We start from the raw sequence: 20567 nt of genomic DNA on the forward strand, positions 1-20567 counted from the left end.
CCCACACTGAGTAAACAGCTGCCTGCATGCTACCAGGTGTAGTTGTTACTCATTGCCACCCTTTATTTTTCTAGCCTTGATTTATGTAACCTAAGTGTGGAATAACTACTCTAGTGTAATAACTGGCAATCAGGCATGCACTGGGCCATTTCAGGTCAGCAGAATGTCTTTCAGCAATCAGAAGTAATCAGTTAAGTTGCTTATTGACATGTGATTGCCTTCTCAATGCTCCAGCTGAGCTCTGCGTGCTTTGCTAAGGAGCTTTGGGGATGTTTCATGGATCAGGGTTCACACTTGGCTTCCTTCCCTCCCCACATCAGTTTGCATCTACCATTCAAACCCAGCCAAAAAATGCACTGTGGATTTCAGTGAAATGTAGGGAACTTGATGCAGTTGGTTTAGGACAATGGGGACTGCCCATTTTGTGTGATTTCAACAAGGTTCTGTGACTTGTTGCTTAAAGTTAGCCTCAGGTTCCCTTGCAGCAATTGCAGACCTCTGGAGATCTTTCAACAAGTGTCACCGTGGATTAGGTATAAGTTAAACCTGAGTTCCCTGTGTGATTTGAGGTTGAGGAAAGCCAAACCTCTGTCCTTCCCATCACCTTCCCCAGTGTTTTTGTGACATACTGCCTACTCTGCCCGCATCTACTCTTTCAGCCAAAGCAAATCCACATCCCAGCTTGCATGCTGCCAAGTTTCTAAACCCCAAGGACTAAGGGCAGGATGTTGGTACCTAACACAGAGATGGGTGATAGGAATCAGATGCTTTGAACGGTGGGAGTGTTTCTGGATGACCTTACAGCTCTGAGTTGGCTGATGCCTCTCCAGGCTGAGGTCCAGGAAAACTTGCTACTGTTTGTTAGGGTGACTATTCCTTTTGTGAGTGACAGGGCTGAGAATAGACAACCATTTAAAAGCACTCTGAGCTGTTGAGACAGCTGCACTGCTGCCCTTTCTGATCAGCTTGTTAATCAACAGGATACATCTTACTGAGAATTAAGAAAATATATATACTCTAGCTGAGCCAGTTGGCAGCAAGAGACCTAATTTTTCTTATCTTTTTTTTTTTTTCCTCCTTTTTAACCCTGACTATTATAATTAGAGCCTAAAGGACACAGAGGTGCAGAGGAGCAGCTAATACCACAGGGTAAGTGAACAGTTTCTCCTATTACCTCTTTTAAAGCACAAAATGTTGCTGTGCCCAGACCTGTACGTGATATTTTCTCCCCAAAAGCAGAAAGATCCTGTGGCCACGAGCCCTCAACGATTCAGAGCCTTGCAGATGCAGAGAGGCTGGATTTCTCTTTGGGTTGTATTTGATGATGAGACGCAAAACAGCAGGTTTATCATCTCTGAGACATTCTGTTCCCCCAGAACATGAAGGATGGAAACACTGCCCACAGGAGAGGCACTGAAGGACACGTGGCTACAGCAAATGGAGCACATGCTGAGTGATGGGAGAGCACACCATTAATACTTTAGTGGTGTGGCCTGCCAGGGGCACGGAGAGCTGCTGGTGATTATCAGGGCATTGATTTGATTTGCTCTGTACAGAGAATAACGTGCTCCTGTGTATACAGAGACCTTGGGAAAGAAAGGACCAGATGTAGTGTTGCAGGTTAATGAGAGGGCCAGGAAGAAAATCCAGGCCTCTGCCCATCTGATTTGGTCTCTAGCAGTAGGATGCTCACCCTCTACCTGTTTTTTTGTTGTTATTGTTGTTTTTTTCTGTGGGTTTTTCTTTCATATATTTCAGGAAATGAATGCTTTCCAGAGGCTTTGGCTTCTAAAAGCAGTGTCACTGCAGCAGAGCTAAGAAATGCCAGCTGAAGATTTGGCCTGTTTGTATTTCCTCCCCCTCCTTTTTCCCTGAATCCTTCCCTCTTTATTCTCCCTTTTGCACTTGTCTCTTTCATGCTGGTAACACCATTTGTCACCAGTATGAGCATTTGCCTGACACGTTACCCAGTGCTGCTTCTCTCAGCCTTTCCTTCAGCACTTTCCTCCTTCAGGGAAGTAAGTGCCAGTTTCTTTAAAGCTCCACTGCTGCGGCATGATTGAGGATGCTAGCAGCAAACGATTGCTCTTGGTCTGCAGAATTTCACAGGATTGATTTATAAAGATTGAACTGAAGAACTGAGGTTGACTTACACGAGTGAGGAAATGCTTTGACCCATGCTCAGCAGTACAGCGTGTTATGCTTGCAAACAATGCTTCTGCTGTTCCCTCTGTGCTGAGGAGAATTTGCTGCAGTAAAGGTGTAATGGGGGGCCTGGTAGGGTGGAAGAAGCTGTTCACAGTGCTCTAAGCAAATGGTCTTACTCTGCTAAATGGGCTCCTGATCGCCTGCCTGAGCTTGCCAAGTGCAGCACCCACTGTGTTGGGTGGGATTTCAGCCTCAGTCCATTGAAGGAGCCCTTCTTTCTATTCATAGAAAAGTCTGCAGCTTGCACCCTGTGGGTAAGCAAATTGATCCAAATGAAAATCTTACCTTAGTTCTTGCTTCAGTTCTCAAATTAAGTTAGGCCTTCGCTGATAACAGAATAAAACAAAAGTACAGTCATACACTCCCACACAAAACCACTTAAAATCCCATTTCTTTAGTTTGTCAGCATGAGAGATGAGTGGATTTCATTTTAGTACAAAGAACATTTTGGACATCTTTCAGATTGGCCAAAAAGAAAAAAGGAAATCTTCTAAGGGGATGTGGTATTGGGGATTACTGCTTTGCTCTGAGAAATGCACACAGTTTGGATAAATGTTTGTGGGGGAACATAGTTTTGTGTCCTAAGTGGGCTGTCTATCCCAGGAAGCAAATCCCTGAGCCTTGTGTTTCAGTACATAGCCTGGTTCCTTTGGGACCAGCATGGAGGTGCTGCCTGGCCCACTTGTTTCTTTTCTTCCTTCTCTCTCTGCCCATCCATTCCTCTTCACTCCCTGCCCACTACAGGTTCTCCTGCTACTGGTCTCAGAGAGGCCAGAACATCTCCTTATAGCAAGGATGGGGAAAGATGTTGCCCAAAAACGAATCAAATCTTTGCTCTGCTGAGTTGTTCATGAATGTAAAATATAGAGAGACTTGAAATCTGAATGTGCTGAACCTTGAACTCAGCCAAGTCTTCCTCTGGCTTTGTAGCATGTCTGCAACTGCTCTCAAAGCTCTTTGGTAGCCTGGAAACCAGGAACCTGTGACTCTGTCAGTTGATGCCTTTATTGTAACTATTAACCACTTAATCTGAGCAGCCAGAATAACTCACCTACCTTTCTAAGGCATTAAAGGCTTTACTGATGTTTGCAGAGCATTTAAGTGTATCTTTCCAAAGCAGCTATGACCTTCGTGAGCAAAAGACAGTGTTTTTCTGAAAAATACTGTACAATTGCTAATTGTTGTTTTTATTTTGATAGTCTAAGGGAAGCAACATTAAGATTTTATTTAACATCATCAGAAATAGTCACTTTCAGATGCTGAATGCTGCCTGCATCTTTCTTAGGCTCAGGTAGGCTTTTCTACCTAGTCTGAGTAGAGATGCCAAGGGACTGTAATTACTGCATAACTGGTATTTCCAGGTGGGCTTTCTCAGCACCCTACCTATTGATATAAATTAACAGCATCTTGTTACTTCAAAATGTGGGTGCATTCACTTCACTTGGGGATGAAAAATGTTTGTGCACAGCATGGTGCACTCACTAGATAAATGAAAACAGGAGAAAACAAGGAAACATTTTTGACACAGAATCTCTGGGTGGTATGTATATGCCAACCAGAGCAAGTGGGAGACTGGGCTTGATTTGCTTCAGCAGATATCATAGAATGGGCTGGAAGGTCCTCAAAGCCCATTCAGTTCTGAGCCCATTGGGCTCGTTGCCCCCCACCAGGTCCCAGGGTCCCAGGGTGCTATCCAAGCTGGCCTTGGGCACCTCCAGGGATGGGGCAACCCATCTCTGGGCAACCTGTTCAATATATTTTATGTGTTATATATTTTATGCATTCTGAGACTACTGTGAGATGGCATGAGGGAGCAGCCAGAGCCCACCTGGAACTGTTCAGACCTTAAGATGGAACAGCTGCACACTCAGGTTGGCTCTGAGCAGCACGTCCCAGCTGAGGATCACATCCTGCTGACTGCTATGCACGGGGATGCACGTTTCTTTAAAGATTAGAAGGAGAAGTGGGAAAGCAAGGTCCAGTCTGGCTCTTCTCCTCTATATACTGGCAAGCTTTTGCCACCAGTACCACCCTATCTGTGCTATCTGCACAAAGCTGCATTTCTCCCCCTTGCAGAGTCCCTCTCTGCTGGTTTCTAGGTTGCTAAAGATCTTCTGATCTTGGTAGTGTCTTAATCTCTGATTCATTTTCTATCTGGATGTTTGCAGGACTGCCAGGACAGGTTGGTCCTCCAGGCCCAGTTGGACCAACTGGTCTTCCAGGACCACCGGGACCAAAAGGCGAGAAGGGACAACCTGGGGAGAGGGGCCCAGCAGGGCCACCAGGTAAGTCCCAGGGCAGGGCAAGGTTTGATAGGGAATATTTCACGTTGTTCAAATTGTCTGTGCAAACAGATCACAGAAGACTGGGACACAGACAATATTGAGGTTTCAGTTTATATTAAATCCATTCCTTGAAGTCCTCTGAGCACTGAACTCAGCCAGCAGCCCTCAGAGTGGGTACTGTCTGGATGGAGAGCATTGACAGTCCCTGGGATTTCCTATGGAGCTGGGGAGAACTCGTCCCAGAAAGCAGAACAGCAGGATCATGTTTTCCCATCCTGCTCAGGAGCTATGAAAACCAGTCTCCAATGTGTCAGCCTTTGGAAAAGAGCATTTCCTGTTCAACCCTCTCACTGTGTGCCTGTTTTAACTGCCTTTTTTCTCCATCATTTGTGTCAAGCTGTCAGATGCCAGAATGTCAAATTAATGATGCCATTGTATGCTAAGGGAAAAGGTTATGAGGCCATTCTTTCACAGTGCACTCCATTCCTGTGCTCAGAGACTTTCTACATCCCCTAAATCTTTTGATGAAGGCGATACTACACGATAGGTGCCAGACCTCAGCCTCTGTGCTTTGTATGCATTTGAAAGGCTGTGCCTTATAAATGTGAGCTCAGGAAAGGTTTAAAACTTGGAGAGTGCCTTAAAATGTGAGAGTGCCTCTGAATGCTTTTTTGGCAATTCTTGGCAAATTGTCAATGGCTGGTCTTGTCAAAGATGTGTCTGCCTTTCGGTTTCTCCATTTGCAACAAAAACTTTCCAGTCCCAAAGGAGTCAGAATTGATTTGCTGCTGCACTGATGGTTTCTGTTGCTGTTTCTGTGCTTTTGTGGTGGTAAGGTGGCATACAGGTGTACCTAGAGGGAAAGAGAAAGAGCTGTACTGCTTTCAAGCTGCCTTTAGTTTCTTCCTCAGTCTCAGGGAGAAAGAATTTTTTTTTTTTGAGCTTTGTAGCATCTTTGGGCCAAGTAAGGCCATTTGCTTTTCATAGGAAGAAGCCAAAGAGAATTAGCTTCCCAAATTTCAATATTTTCCCCCGATTCCCACAATTATAGTTCGGGACAGAAATTCTCTGTTTACCAGGAGAGCAAGAATATGCTGTGATATTCCCAGACCATGGTAGGATCTGCTGAGAGGGGATCTGTTGCTTAACAAATAATTCTGAGACCACATTGCCATCCCTTTCTCTCATTTCTCTGCATGTTTTACATCTCCATCACATCTGGCAGAGGTGAGTATTTTCAGGTAGCATTTAGCTTCTGTCTTTGAGAAATTATTACTATCTAGACTCTTCTTTCCAGGAATGAATGGGCTTCTTGCTGCTTTTTACATCCATTAGCACATCTTCAAGTGCACTAATAGATCCTCTCCTGCCTCTGCACAGGGCTGTTGGGACCTCAAGGACCAAGAGGACTTCCAGGAGAAACCGGGATTCCAGGTCCCCCAGGTCCTCCAGGGCCACCTGCCACCCCCAGCCTTCCACTTACCTTCCAACAAGGGGTTCTCTACTCCCTCCAGCCCACAGCTGAAAAAGAAAGTAAGCTTCTTTCTCTGTTTCCTTTTTTTTTTTTCTTTTTTTTTCTTCTGGTACAACAGTAGAATGGACTGGCCCAGAGTAGCTCAGCTCTTCTTCCCACCTTCCCTGTTGTGCCCTGCCAGGGCTCTGCCTTCCCAAGAAGCAGCAAGATGAGCTGCCTGTGTTGTGTGGGTCTCTTGGAAGTTCCTGTACAAGATGAAACGTGGGTAAATAAATACAGTATGTCTGGCCAGTTAGGTGCTGGTGTATTGAAAATGCATGGTTGTGAGATCTTGTGGTGCTGCAGTTGCAATATTACAGGGCTCAGAGATATTCAGAAATGAGCAACTACTAAATGTTTGCATCTCTGAAATTATATAACATAACGAGGACATCTGTTCAATGCAGCTCTTTTCCTGCCCCTGCAGACATGTCTCCCCACCTGTGTTTTTGGCACATCATCATCCCTTATCCATGCGAAACACAGAACTGTGGGCTCAAAAGCCCAGACCAAGACTGTAATTTATTCTTTCCCTGTGGCTGAAGGGTCAACGTTTCTTTGAACTTATGGTGATTTTAAAGATATATTTGCTTGATTTGTGTTGTGCATGGCAAGAAAAGGCTTTCTTGGAATGGCATGACATGCACTCTTATCTGAGCAGTCATATTCAGGCTTGATCAGATTTCTTCTGGTCTGGTCTTGTGTTGCTGGCATTTAATAATGATAAAGCAGAACTCAGACATATCTCTGCTTGGTGTGTAAACCCCTGGAGCCCCGGCTCTGCTGGTCTCCCATCTCCACTCCCCCAAACTTCAGCTGTGCCTTTTCCCCAGCTCTTTTGCTCATGTCCAGCTTCAAAGCACAGTTGTACTACTTACAGCCAAGGATTAGTAAATCTCCCTGTGCCTGATGGCGTTCTAGAGCTTTCCTTTTCCTTCCACCCACTCTCCTTTCCAGACTTCTTTTCCTGTGAAGTGAACAGATGTAGTTTTAATTTGGAAAGAACTTTAACAGCTCTATTTTATATTCAGTTACTTAAAGCATATGGACAAGATTAAATTAATTGAGGTTCAATGCTAAGGTTTTTCACAAAATGTAGATTGAGCTGCTGCATTCCTGAGTCTTCTAACAAAGAAGGTTCTGCATTCAGCCTTTTATTCCAAAGGATAGTCTAGGTACCATCACAGCTCCTTTCCTCCTGCCACTATTTAAATTAAACTCTTGCAAGATAATGGATTGGCTTAAAAGCTTGCAAAGACATAGATTGCATGGCCTTCCCAGCTGATGTATGAGAAGGGTAAACACTATTGTCCCAAAATGGGAATAGATAAACAAGTGGATAAATATCTGTATTAATTCAGCCACTACTGGGCAGCAGCAGGTTCCCACATGGAGTAAATGGTGACCGCTGCATCCTGGGGCAGCCCTGTACTTTTCCTACCTGTGGTGGATTTCTTGGTGCAGAAGTAGTAGCCAGGACACTTATCTCAGCAACGTGTGCTGCTTCATTTATCTACTTTTGGGAGAACTTAGCAGCTGATGTTGTCTGCAGGTTTCCAAATGAAGGCCTAATCCTGTATGGAATTAAAATACCACAGTTGCAGAGAGTGGCACTGATGGAGCTGACAGGCTCTCTCTCCTGCATTTATCACTCAGGTCATGTAAGAAGCAGAAAGTTCTACACTCCCTGGAATTTTCTGTCGCAGAGGACTGATTAAATAAATGTTACCTGCTAACTGGTGCTTGGACAGAGCAGAAAGCACAGGCCTTTCCCCTCGTGCAGCTGCTAACCACTGACAGCTTTATCCCTAACCTCATGCCTGAAAATGTTGCTCTGTTCCACTCACACTTCCTTGGGTCCCTTCTGCCCCTTCTTTAGCTTTCGGTGTGGCTGAGTGAGCCAGGCACTGCCAACTCCTGTGTACTGCCCTCTCACTGAATTGCAGGAGTTAGGAGTGTGCAGCAGGGCTGTCTGCTGGGGCACACTGTTCATCCAGTTCCTTCCAGGGCATAGGCAGGGCTCTGTAGTATTCTGTGCAGATGAAATTTCCTATAGATGTGTACAGCAAAGACTACGTGGAACAAGCTGGTTTTGTTGGTGTACTGACATCAGATATGTGAGCCCAAAATCTATAACAAGTTCTGTTGTTTAAGAGAAAAAAATCTCAATACTGATCTGCCAGTGTAAGTCATCTGCATGGTCATGGTAAAGTTATGCAATTTTGAGACCATTTTCTTATAAAATGTAATGTTTTCCTTACGTGCTGGCTGATTTTGCCTACCACAGGTTGGTGGAAAGCTGATCCTCAACAGCCAATAAAGCTTAGCCTTGCAAATCCTGCATAGGTTTTCCTTTTCTTTTTTTTTTTTCTTTCTTTTTTTTCTTTTTAATGGAGCACATCTGAAAACTATAAACACAAGATTCCAGCTGCTGACAGCAGAGGGAAGCATATTCCTGGTAATGGGCATGTGCACCCACAGAGATGTGAGAAAGCTGTATTGGATTATTATTAATACTGCAGTGTTTGGTTCCGCCTGAACATGGTTAATGCATGCGCCTTTATTAATCACAATGAGTTCTTGTTGGCAGTGTTTATCAGTAGGCAGAAGCCAAAAATGGGGAGACATTTTCTCACAGTTTCACAGTGCGGTGGTAAAGAAATTGGTCCCAGTTGTCTCCCTCCAGATCAGGTAGCAGAAAGAAATTAGGACAGGATTACTTCATTTCCATCCTGTCTCAACAAATCAAGCTTATAAAGGGGGAATTTATCCCTTAGTCAGAAACATGAGATACAAGCCAGAAGCCAGACTGCCCTGCCCCTCTGTTGGGGCCGCTGCTGCAGCATTGCTTTCCTTCTCTGCCACTTACAAAAGCATGCATCAGGTATGTGGTTAGATTCAATTCAGTGTTAGAACTGAGACATTGCTCTCTTCTGTGTCACAGTTACCAAATTGCCCTTCATAAATAACTTCGAGTCCAGTGGATCTGATGTCAGGGTGGGTGGATTTGTGGGGTATAACTCCATCATTGTAATAACGTACCAACTTAGCAGGAATGTTTTGTAACCCAAATGCTTGTTCCTGGTTTACCTCCAGCAGTAATTAAATCCCAGTTCATTTGTAGCCTATCCTCTCCTCCTCTCAGTGGATACACATTTCATTTTGTTGGCCGCTCGTTCTTTAAAAACAAAAGGCTCTGCAATTGCTCTTCGATGCTCATTTCCCAATCTCATCTTACTCCCGAACCGTGATGGATTTTGACATGGTCAAATAAAACTCAAATTAATTGGATTACACACTTCACTTGGGTACCTTCCCTTCTGAACAAAAAAAACAGTCTCAGCTGTTTTGTGAAGAAGGGAAGATGGATGGGTCTGGAAACAATAGTCAAAGAAATACCTGTATACATTCAAGTTTTAGGCTCAAAATTTGGCTCTCAGAGGGACCTGAGTTAGATCTCGTGCTGCCCTGCTGCTAGGAAGGCATTGCAGACATATACTGTCGTCCCTGGCAGTTGAAAAGATTTCACAATTTCCCTTGGAGATGCTTTCAAACAAGGACAGTGAACATTTTCTCTGTTGTTGCCAGTGCTCTAGAATTTGAAAAGGCTTTGTGATGTGTCTGATAATGTTTCTGGAGATTCTACTGTATGTTGTTTTGGCTGAATCCTGCAGAGAAAACAAACATCCCTCCCATCTTCCTGGTACTATTTGATATTGTCATCAGTAGAGCAGTGAGCCACCTGCAGAATTTTACACCTGCAAAAAGTTCCCTAGAATTTCAGCACAATGAGTTAAATTGATGGGTGAAAGGGTGTTTGAGGCCATGGGCAGGAAGAGATGGGCATTCTTCATTCTGGTGGCCTCCAAATGTGGAAAATGTGGACTTCTCAGAGGGTTAACAGAGTCAAGATCTCCAGGCATAATCAGGAAACCTGCTGTTGGCTCTATAGCACTGGCCAGGGGAATGGACTGTGAATCTTCATAGCATCAAGACATGGGGGTTGTTCCCTTCCTTGCTTTGTGTAATTGGTGTCTCTGCCAGTTGTGGAATTTTCATGCCTTGGTTTCCACAGTGTCAAGCAGTGTTGTGGGATGCTCAGGTGAAAGATGCTGCTGTACAAGTACCCCATGGACTGCTGGCATGCTGCAGTGCAGGTCTGCGGCAACAGAATTGTTGATGGTTTTGGTTTTGCAATAAAAAAGGGTGTTTTTATTTCATATGTAGTTGTTTTTTTTACTCTTCAGTTACCAACTGAAGTGGTAAGCCCAGTGGTTCAAAGATGTGAACAGCTACAGGCTGATGAGCTTTACTTCCAGCAGGAGACGACTAAGAAAGATGTGCAAAAGCACAACATTACTCCAGTTTCTGCTAATGGCTTCCCTCTCCCTGCTCTGCTCCCATCTCCACCTGTTCCCCAGACCTGCACAAGCTAAAATAATTATTGCTGTACAGTGCAGAGCTACTCTTAAACTGCTTCAGCATTCCAAAGGTAATACAATATGGGTGTGCAGGCACACCAGTTTTTGGACAGAAAGGACAATTCTTCAGGGCTCAGCAGAGATGGGATGAGATCTGGGGGATACAGCCTATGCTCTTGGATTGCTCCTGGAGTCCAGATCTTGCATCCAGAAGCTCTGCTGCCCTTCACCAGCAACAGGCGCCAGAGGGTTTTGGAGAGAAAGTCCTGGCACTGGGCAGCTCTTGCTGTAGGGACACTGACTCTTCTGCTTTTTAACACAGATGGAGAACCCCAGTTGGCCTCCACCGTCATAGATACCATCATGGCTGGCCTGCCAGGACCGCGGGGAGCACCGGGCCCCGTGGGACCCCCAGGTAATGCACTCAGTTGAGCTGCGAAGCTGTAGTGATGGGGAAGAGGAGCAAAAGAATCTGAGGGAGAGAGGAAGTGTGCTGTGGGATGCCTGCAGGGAAAGCATGTAGTCCTCAGTGGAAGGGCTGTGGAGCCATGGGTCTGGGAGTGGGTAGGATGGCAAGAAGTAACCAGTTCTTATCTGTTTATAGAGACAGATTTTTCTTGTGACTTCCAATGTTTCCTTGCTGCTTTGAGAGGACGTACTCTGAAAAGGGAATAATTGAAGAGTGCCTTTAAGAGTGGGTTGCCCTTTGAATTCCTCTGTGGGAGCAGGGCTGTTCTCTGTACTGCTGGTGCAATCCTGTCTGGTTGCTGTAGAGCTCTACTGAGCAGGATCTGACCAGCTGCTCTCAGTGATATCTCTGCAAACTTTGGAGATGGTTTGAGCTAATCCAGATTTGCAATGTATAACTGACATCAGAATCTAGACCAAAATTCAGTAGCAAATCATCTGTTTCTCAATGCTGATAGGTGGCTTAAATGATAATATTCCTGCAAACGTCAGCATTTCCCAGTATGATACATATTTAGGAGTGAACTCCCATCAGTTGCAGAAAACTTTTCCTTTCATTATGAGGGCCTTTAATTTATCCTTCAGTTCCTTTATTCTCCGACTTAAGCATTTGTATGATGCATTAATGATTGAGGCTAATTCAGCTGTACTTTGTATATCATGTCTGCGTTGTTTCATCTCAAGGGTTTTGACAACCAAAGCAGAGAGGAGTATTACTAAATTCAGACTAAGCAAATATCCTGTCTCTCATTTCCAGGTACAATTTAACAGCTGCAGTTGGGATATAATTATCTTTCCAAAAATAATGAATTTGTTCTGTGACTGTAAAACAATTTGACCTGTTCAGGCAGTGTTTAACATGTCCTGGAAACGGCCTCTTCTGTGATACAGACTTAAAAAGAAATTTTTTGCTACTGGAGTGAGCCTGCAAAGAACAAAAGAGTGCTTTGCTTTGCCACAGTTGGCTTCTCGTTCTGGCTACATCCAACCTCTGTCTCCTTTGTGTTCATCAGCACCAGAGACTGACTCATGCAGACTTGCAGACTTCCCTGGCCACCTACAGGACTTCCTCCATTGCTCTGATGTTTCATGGATCTAGCTTAAGATTTCTTCAGAGCTGTTATTTTGCAGCACCTTGCTGTCATCCATCCTGCCTACTTTCACCTTTTTTTCCTCCCAGAGCTCTAAGATCTTCCCTAAGGCATGTGTGATATTAGGATATGGGTGTCCAAGAATCCAGTGCATGATGTAGTACTTACGCTGCAGTCTTGGGATCAATGAATGGCTCTCACCCCTGAGAGATGAAATAGAACAATAAAAGGAAATGTGTATGTTTGAAATTTAAGATCCTTCCAAGTCTCCTTAACATTATCTCAACTGATGATTCCCACCAGGACCACCAGGTGCATCGGGACCCAAAGGGCCTCCAGGACCTATCGGAGTCCCTGGATCACAAGTAAGGGTTTTCCTGGTTTGGGCTGAGAGGCAGAGTTGGGGGGTAGGTGTGGAGCATCTTCTCATTTCAGAAAGAGGAGAATTATTTGATAGGTCTTAGATGCAATGTCTGGCTCCTCATAAAAGTCTGTGATTTTCATACCTGTTTTTCATAATGAACTGGGTTAAGATGTTGAAATGGTTATACTTTCCAGGTTTTCCCTCAATCATAACAACATATCTTGCTGTTACTGTGTCAGAACATTTCACCATAGCCTGGGTTGATGCAAAGGATTTGATGTGGATTTTACTAACATTGTGATAGAAAAACACTGCATTTCCTGTGGATCACATAAAAAGGAAAAATGTGTCATTGAGAATTCACCAGTTCACCAAGGTGAATTTCTTCATCCTAATTTATTGGAAACAGCGCTTTCCATTCAGTACAAACTTCACAAATTCCAATCAGTTTGACTGATTAGATATTGATACCAAAACTGTGGAGGCCAGGATAATTATGGAGAGTTGTAAACTCAGTCAAAAGAATGTTTATGATAGAAGAGCAAAATAGCCACATGGATGAAAAAAGAAGTTGAAAAAATGGAGGTTATGATGAATAATGAGTGGCTAAAGTGCTGCAGATGGTGGTTGGCTGATACAACAGGACTCCAGTTTGCGATGAATGTTTCTTACTGTAGAGGCAAACCAGTGACAACAAATATTTCAATATTAGGTATCTTACTGACTAAAGAGATAAAAATGACTGAGGAGTACAGAAGAGAGGGAAAGGTTAAGTAATTTAGACAACGGATGTGACTTAGATCCTGATATGACAGGTTTGGGATTGCTGGAAATTAGAGAAAGGAGACTTCTACTATGTATTTATTAATCACTTTGAAGAAGCAATGAGAGCAAGTTAGTGAAATTTTGCCAGTGTAGCAGAATCATTTCAATTAGTGAATGCTCTGGAGAGCGGTGAGAAACTCCAGATAGATATGAGCACAGTGGGAAATTTGGCAGCAAAACGACAGTTGCAGTTTAACATGATTAAATATAAGGTAATTCACAATTCATAAATAGGTTCTTTAATAGAGTCTGGCTTTTTCACATACGGCACGCATTATAAATTTTTTATTTTTAACAACAGACTTGTTTAATTCAGTGTTCCTTGAGCATCCCTCTGCAAACACACACTGAAATCGAATGTAGAGCGCTGTCGAGTGCAGAGGTCACCTATGGACACTTGAGCTTTGTTCACGCTGCTTTTTGACATAAGGCCAAATCTGGTCTGTGCCCTACCTTGCTTGCCAGCCCTAGTTAACCTCCTATATCACACTTGAATTTCTGCATCTTTTGTGAGCCCAGGGGTGGTGTAGCTAAGCTGCCAGCTTGCACAAGTTGGTGGTGAGCTGGTTGGACTGACTGCATGCAAGGAGCAACGTGATAATGGTGAGCAGTGCTGCCTCCCAGATGAAGCTGAGAGAGTGCTTCTCCATTAGTCCCTCAAAATCCTAAAACTGGGAGAGCGTTCCTCCCATTGTCCCTTGAAACACTAAGGCCTGACCTTGTCGGGCCACTTCACTACAGGCTGAGGTTCCTGGCAGCTGTGCTAGAAAGCCCATTTCTCTGGATGCTGAGAGGTGGTGGTTACTGGGGGCTGTTATTAAACAAGTCAGCTTGAAGCAGCAGCTGCCTGAAATGGAGCTGGGGTTCCTTGTGCTGCAGTCTCCAAGGAGATGTTCAAGTCACTTGAGGTGGAAAAAAGCGTCTTGCATACAGTCATGTGGAGCTGACATGGTAAATATAAACAATATTGTTCTCTTTCTGCCTGGTTTCTCACTGTGGCTTCACTGGGTGGGTGATTTAAGAATTTGGATCGATTTCTGCAGAGCAGTTCAATTAGTAGAAGTCTGGAGACAACACCCTTCATAACCACTGGTGACTTGCTTTATAGATTTACTCAACCCAGGGAGCAAAATTATTAGTAGAGATTGGGCTTAATTTGAAAATTGTTTATTAGGGTGAGTGAATCGCTTCAAAATAATTTCCACTACACAATCCAATTAATTTTCAGGTATGTATGGTTACTCATGCCACCCACTGAGGCAATTATGAAGGGGGAAAGCAGTGGGGATTTTTAGGCTAACCATACCATCTATTTGTTAATTTCTTCTCAGTCACTGAGAACAAGAACTATCCTGTCACACTGACCCTTCACAAAATGTTATATCAGCAGCATGCAGTTCATTGAGAGAACTGAAAAGAGGAATATGTAGAAAATATAGGGCTTAAGATATCTGCAAAAAGAGCTTCCATTGTTATTGCTTGAGGGCAAACAAGAATCCAGCCCAATCACTTAATGCATATATGGGGTTTACAGAAGCTGAGGATCACTGGGAAATGTACTGGCTATATCTCCATAATGGATGTGCAGTAGGAACTAATTTCTTCTTGTCATGCATCTCTTCTAGGGCTTACCAGGCTCTCCAGGACAACCTGGGCCCAAAGGCTCCAAAGGAGACCGAGGAGAGAGGGTAAGGTTTTATGTATGTGGAGGATTCCCAGCGAGATCTGGGTGAATGCCTTAGAAATTTATACAACTCTTTCAGATTCCGTGGGACTGCAGCCATGACCGATTTTAAATGTAGAGTTTCTAAGTCTTTTGCAAAAAAAAAAACAAAACAAACCAACAAGATGAAGGTTTCCCATACAGATAAAAGACTGAATAACTTACATAGAGTCTGGTGTTCCCTAAGGAGACAGAGGTAATAAATACTTGGAATGTTAAACCTGGCAGAGGCCAGCCTTCTTCTGCCAACCAAAGCTCTTTAGTGTGGACTGTTTTAGATGTTCTGATGACTTCCATCTGTGATGGTAATGCAGTGAAAGCTCATCAGACTTCTCCTGAACCAAAGTTTTTCCCCAGGTCAAGTGATGCTCTTAATTTATTTAGAAAGTTTGCTATACCTCAGTCCTCAATGGGTCAAGTGATAATAACTATAGCAAGAAAGGCTGTTTCAATATTATTTCCACACAGATGAAATTTAGGAATGAACAGAGAAAAATCTTAACAAGGATATATCCATGTCAGATCCCCACTCCAGCATTTAAGGAAGGTTTCAGATGGCAGTTTGGCCTACAGCTGTTTCTGTCAAGTTTACTCTCCAAAAGGCCACGGTCTTTGAAATTGCTTCTGAGGGACAGAAAATCACCTGAGATCTTAGTACGTGGTGCAGTCATTGAGCAGTTAGATCTGCAAAATGTGGAAGTGGGCACAGACGGACTGTGGAACGTTACTGAGATCCTACTGTGGAATGGCCAAAGAATTAAAGAAAGAGAGAAGAAAAATGTTGGCTGGCACCTGTTAGGAAAAAAAGAAAAAGGTATCTGCAGTGGTGGCTATATAGGCATGCTCTTGTGCTGCAGCTGTAGGGAGCAAATTCTCTTTTCTTCCAAGTGCCTCTTTTACCATCACATTGGAGGTCACTGCCTGCAGGTAGGTAGCTGTAGATGATGTGCATCTCCTTTTTTTCTGCTCAGTACTCCAAAAAACAGAGGGTGACTAAAGGAGCTAAAAAAGGCAAATACAAATTGGTTAACTCCTATTTGGTGACTTTTTGAATTCATGAGAATAACTAGGGAAATACTTATGTTCCTCTGTCCAGACTGTGCAATGCCCAGGTGGGTTGTTTCATGTTCTCCTGAGGGACTTCACATGAAAGAGAAGAGGATATCTGAGAGTGGAGTACATATGCTTTCAAAAAACTTATATTTATTTGAGCGTCTTTGCCCATTTTATGGGTTCTCGGTCCCCATTCCTTACATAAGAAACCACCTGAAAGATAGAGAGCATTTCCAGTGACAAGATCTTATGCAGGTCACCCACTTTGGGCATTTATTGGCTTTACTAATAGATTAGACTCTGATGCATTTTTGGGCCTAGAGTTTAAGGTTCTAATAAAGAGTGAAACCGTAACTGTAATTTCAGTACAGGCTAGCCACTACAGCTTGTTGCCATTAAATGCTAACTTTCAGTTAAAACAGAAAAGAAGGAATGCCATTTAACAAGGCGTCTAGTTTCCATCCAGGAAACTGGTAAGAGCTCTTCCTCAATGATTCCCTTAACACGGTGCTTTAGTTTGTGGTTGGTCATATTGCTAAGACTGTTACTGCACTTCCTCTGAAACAAAAGCTGTGATGCACAGTGTCCACATTCAGTACAAATGCTTGAGACTCTGATCTCATTCCTTCCTCGTACATATTCAGAGCTGTACCTCTCCTTCTAGGTTTGGGACAAATGAGATTTTCAAATACACAATGCTTTCTTAAATAGAAAAATGCTGTTTCCTGTCCTTTCTTTCTTAGCATGGAAAGCAGAGCTGATCGCTTTTTCTGGCAGAATTTCTGTAGGACGTTCTGTGTGCTTTTTGTCTTTTGTGAGTGTGGATTTGAATGCTGGTTTTGACAACAACATGCTGCAATTTGGGGTTTGGTGGATACAAATTAGGGCTGGCTTTACACAGAGCTGTGCAGCTACAAAGAAAAGCAGGGGAGGGTTGACAGTATCTGTTGAGGTATGAGAAAATGTTATTATACATTCTTCCTGCTTAATCTCAGAAAGAACAGATGTAGAAAGAGACCTGAAGCAGTCTGAGCACATCCCCTCGATGGCAAATTTGTGTGTGCCATTCATGATCAGTCTCTGTTCATCTAATTCTTAACGAGTGCCAGCGAGGGATGCGTCACATCATCCGCAGGCAGTCTGCAGAGGTGCAGTTCTTGAGAGCCTGGGATAAAAGATATTTCTAACATCCAACCTAAATATCCTTTGATCCCCTTTAAGCTGATAACATCCTTTTCTGTTCCCCCTGGACACCGAGAACAGTCTGTTTATGATTTCTAGTGTGTTGTTATGTCTCCTCTCTGTGTTTGCTGCTTGCCTCTGCTTTTTCACAGCCCTTGCTCCTTCCAGTGCAGAATCCAAGCATTTCCCTTTGAAGATGCTCAGGGCACCTGACAAAGTGGGCTTCCTCCTGGCGCTCTCTGTGTCAGTGTGGGCCTTTGTCTGATGCTGTCTCGCTGTGCATTGCACAGGTCTCTGCAGTAATGTTTTGAGATGCCCAAGGCCCATTTGTGTTCTACAAAGCAGCAGTGGGATGGACAGAGTAACAAAGCAGCTCTCCCTTTTTGGCAAATGCTACAAAAAGCTGCCGCCAGCTAGATGGTTTTTGAGGAACAAAAGGATGGGTTTGTTTCTGTTTATGTTTAGGGGAGAAGAGCCAGTTTCAATATGTGGTTGTTTCATCAATAGATTTCTTAAGATGCTTTTAAATTTTGCCTCCTCTTGCCCTGCTCCTGCTTTCTTATGAAATAATCTATAGCTTTTCTCCTAGTTAGGGATTCTGCTTTGCTCCAGCGTGTCCTGGGGTGGGAAACCAGAGCTGCAGAGGAAAACAGGGTCTAAAAAGATGTTGAATTTGATGGCGTTTCATTCGACCAACACATACCGTTCCAAAATGTTTTAGTTTAGCCAAAAAGAAAGAAGAAAGCACAGAGAACAATGTGAAAATCAGCACAGCAGGAAAAAGAAACAAATCAACCAAAATACTGTGTGTGGGTTTGATCAGTAGCTGCTGGAGTTAACGCAGGGACGTGTGTGTGGAGCAGGAGGCAGATTAAATCTGTGCTCTGTGGGAGTCCTGGGCTCTGTTTGCTGTCTGGGGCAGCATCAGCCTGTCTGTTTTACTAGAGAGAAGAATGCTGTGTCTTTGTGAGAAACAAATCTCCAGCCAAATTCCTTCCTGCTATAATATAACTGACTGCTGTAAAGTTCAAGAAATTGCTAATCATCTTACGGAGAGGGTATCGAGTGGAGTAGCTCAGTATTTAACCAAACTTCCCCGAAGTGTGATGGGATTTGGAGCTGATGCTTGACAGAAAACCATGACCCCCTTTTGCTGTCTCTAAGTGATAATGTCAAGGGAGAGGAATTTCTTCTTATTATCCCAAGTGTAAGGTTTTTCATTAAGCCATCTTAATTCCACTAGTAAAAAATGACACTGTGTTCTTGTCAAATGGAAAAACATCTCCTAATGACACTTACTTTATTTCCAACAGGGGCAAGCAGGTCTGACTGGAGAGAGGGGCATTAAGGGATTTCCTGTAAGTGATGTACTTGCGGGTGTGAACGAGACTCAGTTGGGTTTGGTACCATAAAAACACCGAGCTGGTCTGCAGCTGGTTCAGCCAGCTCTCAGATGCCATGCTCAGATCAACTGACTCCAGCTCAGAGGTTTGCTCAATAGGAAGCCTTACCTTAAGTATTCCTCTCCAAATGGAACATGAAGCGTGTGAAGCATAGCACTGAAATGTGGAGTGTGTCAGAGTGATCCCATAGGCTTTCTCCACCTTGGGTGGCTCAAGGAATGGAGCTGGTGCCTTGCAGCTGTGAGTCTTCCTTGTAGAGCCAGATGTATCACGTAGCAGCCAGATTCTCATTGATTTTTTTAGGAGAGGAGTTTGCTTGCTCTAAGTTCTGTTGATAGCTTTTGCCTCATGGGAAGCCCTAACTGCACAGTGCAAAGCAAGGTAGCATTCATGCTCTGCAGCCTTACCAGCCACCTTCTGCTAATGGTGTTTTCTCAACAAGGCAGTCAGTGGCATAAAGTGCACTGCAGGAAAGGACTGCTGACAAAGTCCTATTGACAGATCAGAGGTGGAAGAGCAGTGATCAGGAAGGCAATATACCAACAGAGGAGATATGCCATGTTTGTAGATCCCCTCTAGCCAAAGTCTGGCAGTCAGAAACCCCTCCCTACCCCGTGAGGTTCCTGGCACTACCAGAGCTCAGAGGTGGGCATTGTTAACCCAAGGTACATCAGCTGCTCTCTTGCACCTTGATCTGCCAAGCTGAGCTGGAAAACCTTTAATGAGATTAAGAGACTTGGCCAAACGATTTCTTGGCAGTAGCTGAACCAGTGCACACAGGAGATGTCTGCACAGGCACATATGGCTACAGAGTTGAAGTTTGGTTGAAAGTGAGTGGAACAAGTTGGTTGTCTTGACCAGCAGCATTCAGAGAGATCCTGGTTCCTCTGGGAAGTTTCTCTTCACCCCTCCTTAATTCCATCTCATCATACTGTACAGCTCCTACAATCTTTTCTTCAGCCCTTCATCCCATCCCAATTCCCTGCTTTGCAAGTATCTCAGGGATGTCCAGTGAGTCTGAAGAGTCCAGGCATTTCCACCCTATTTCATTCAGCCATTTGTTAGGCTTTGTTTTTAGCTTTTGACTTAATCTCTTTGTGTCTTCTGTTCTTCAGGAAATGCACGAACTCCCTGGTTAGGGGGAACATCAGACCAGTGTTCACAGCACGTAGGGATTTTGCTCACAGAAAGCTTAATGAGCATCTTCAGAGGCAGAAAATGATATGAGTAATTAATGAAAGAAGAATGGAGGGATTTTATGGTGTAAATCAAAGATGCACAATTGCATGTTTGGGGGAGGAGAATAGCATTTCTTTCTCAACGTTGTGGACTAAAACATCGTTCATTGAGATCTGCTGTAGGTCCAGGCCATGGCAGGCAGCCCCCCTTGCAGCTTGGCCACCCCCAGCCAAGTTTATCAATGTAGAAATAGCAGTGCTCAGGACTCATCTTTACAGTGGTCCATTGGAGGGAAGTGATTCTGGGCAGGATCCTCAGTCATATGGAGACAAATGATCTCTTTCTTGTTTGTTTTAGGGTGAACCAGGCAAGAAGGGCGAGGAAGGTGATAAAGGTGCTGATGTAAGCATGTGTTTTTTTTGTTTTTGCTTCACTTTGTAACTCTTTAATGTCTTTTAAACATACTCCTTTCAGTTTGTGAGGGGCAGGGCTCCTGTCACCAGTTAAAAGGGCAGCAGAAGAGATGAACCTTAGTATACAACATACTGCATGCTAGAAAGCCAGGTCTTGGTGGTCTGTTGGCCATGTTGTCAGCTGCCCTCCTGCATGCTGAACACCTCCTCAGCCCCCAGATGTTATTCCCCCATACAAAGCTTCTGCAAGGTAAGAAAAGGCTACCTATGACCAGCCTCAGAGCTTGGTGAGAGGCAGAACAAAGTCATAGACTCATAGAATGGCTTGGGTTGGAAGGGAGCTCAGGGCTCATCAAGTTCCAGCCCCCCTGCTGCAGGCAGTGTTGCCAGGCACCAGATCAAGTACTAGATCAGATCCCCATCCAACCATTAAACACCT

The 20567-nt window shown here is 44.0% G+C and overlaps 1 protein-coding gene and 1 long non-coding RNA gene across 11 annotated transcripts in view; one reads left to right on the forward strand and one right to left on the reverse strand.

The window, feature by feature from the left end:
- Window positions 1-20567, forward strand: part of COL26A1 (collagen type XXVI alpha 1 chain) — a 172229-nt gene that overhangs the window by 143514 nt on the left and 8148 nt on the right. For 7 of the 10 annotated variants that reach the window (XM_085240760.1, XM_085240761.1, XM_085240751.1 and 4 more), the window contains 8 exons: window positions 1105-1149; window positions 4377-4493; window positions 5874-6026; window positions 10750-10842; window positions 12290-12351; window positions 14801-14863; window positions 18447-18491; window positions 20073-20117. In XM_085240760.1, coding sequence (XP_085096886.1) covers window positions 1105-1149; window positions 4377-4493; window positions 5874-6026; window positions 10750-10842; window positions 12290-12351; window positions 14801-14863; window positions 18447-18491; window positions 20073-20117 — 623 coding nt within the window. The remainder of the gene's footprint in view (window positions 1-1104; window positions 1150-4376; window positions 4494-5873; window positions 6027-10749; window positions 10843-12289; window positions 12352-14800; window positions 14864-18446; window positions 18492-20072; window positions 20118-20567) is intronic. The other 3 variants (XM_085240758.1, XM_085240759.1, XM_085240756.1) reach the window with 2 other exon arrangements.
- LOC109370601 (uncharacterized) overlaps window positions 3480-20567 on the reverse strand; it is a 33451-nt gene continuing 16363 nt past the window's right edge. The window contains exons 4-6 of the long non-coding RNA XR_002120874.3: window positions 6885-6973; window positions 5977-6212; window positions 3480-5346 (exon numbers count right to left, since the gene is read on the reverse strand). This is a non-coding gene — a long non-coding RNA (uncharacterized LOC109370601). The remainder of the gene's footprint in view (window positions 5347-5976; window positions 6213-6884; window positions 6974-20567) is intronic.

The sequence above is a fragment of the Meleagris gallopavo genome, chromosome 21 (genome assembly GCF_905368555.1).
Source record: "Meleagris gallopavo chromosome 21, MGAL_WU_HG_1.1, whole genome shotgun sequence".
Classification (NCBI taxonomy): domain Eukaryota; kingdom Metazoa; phylum Chordata; class Aves; order Galliformes; family Phasianidae; genus Meleagris; species Meleagris gallopavo.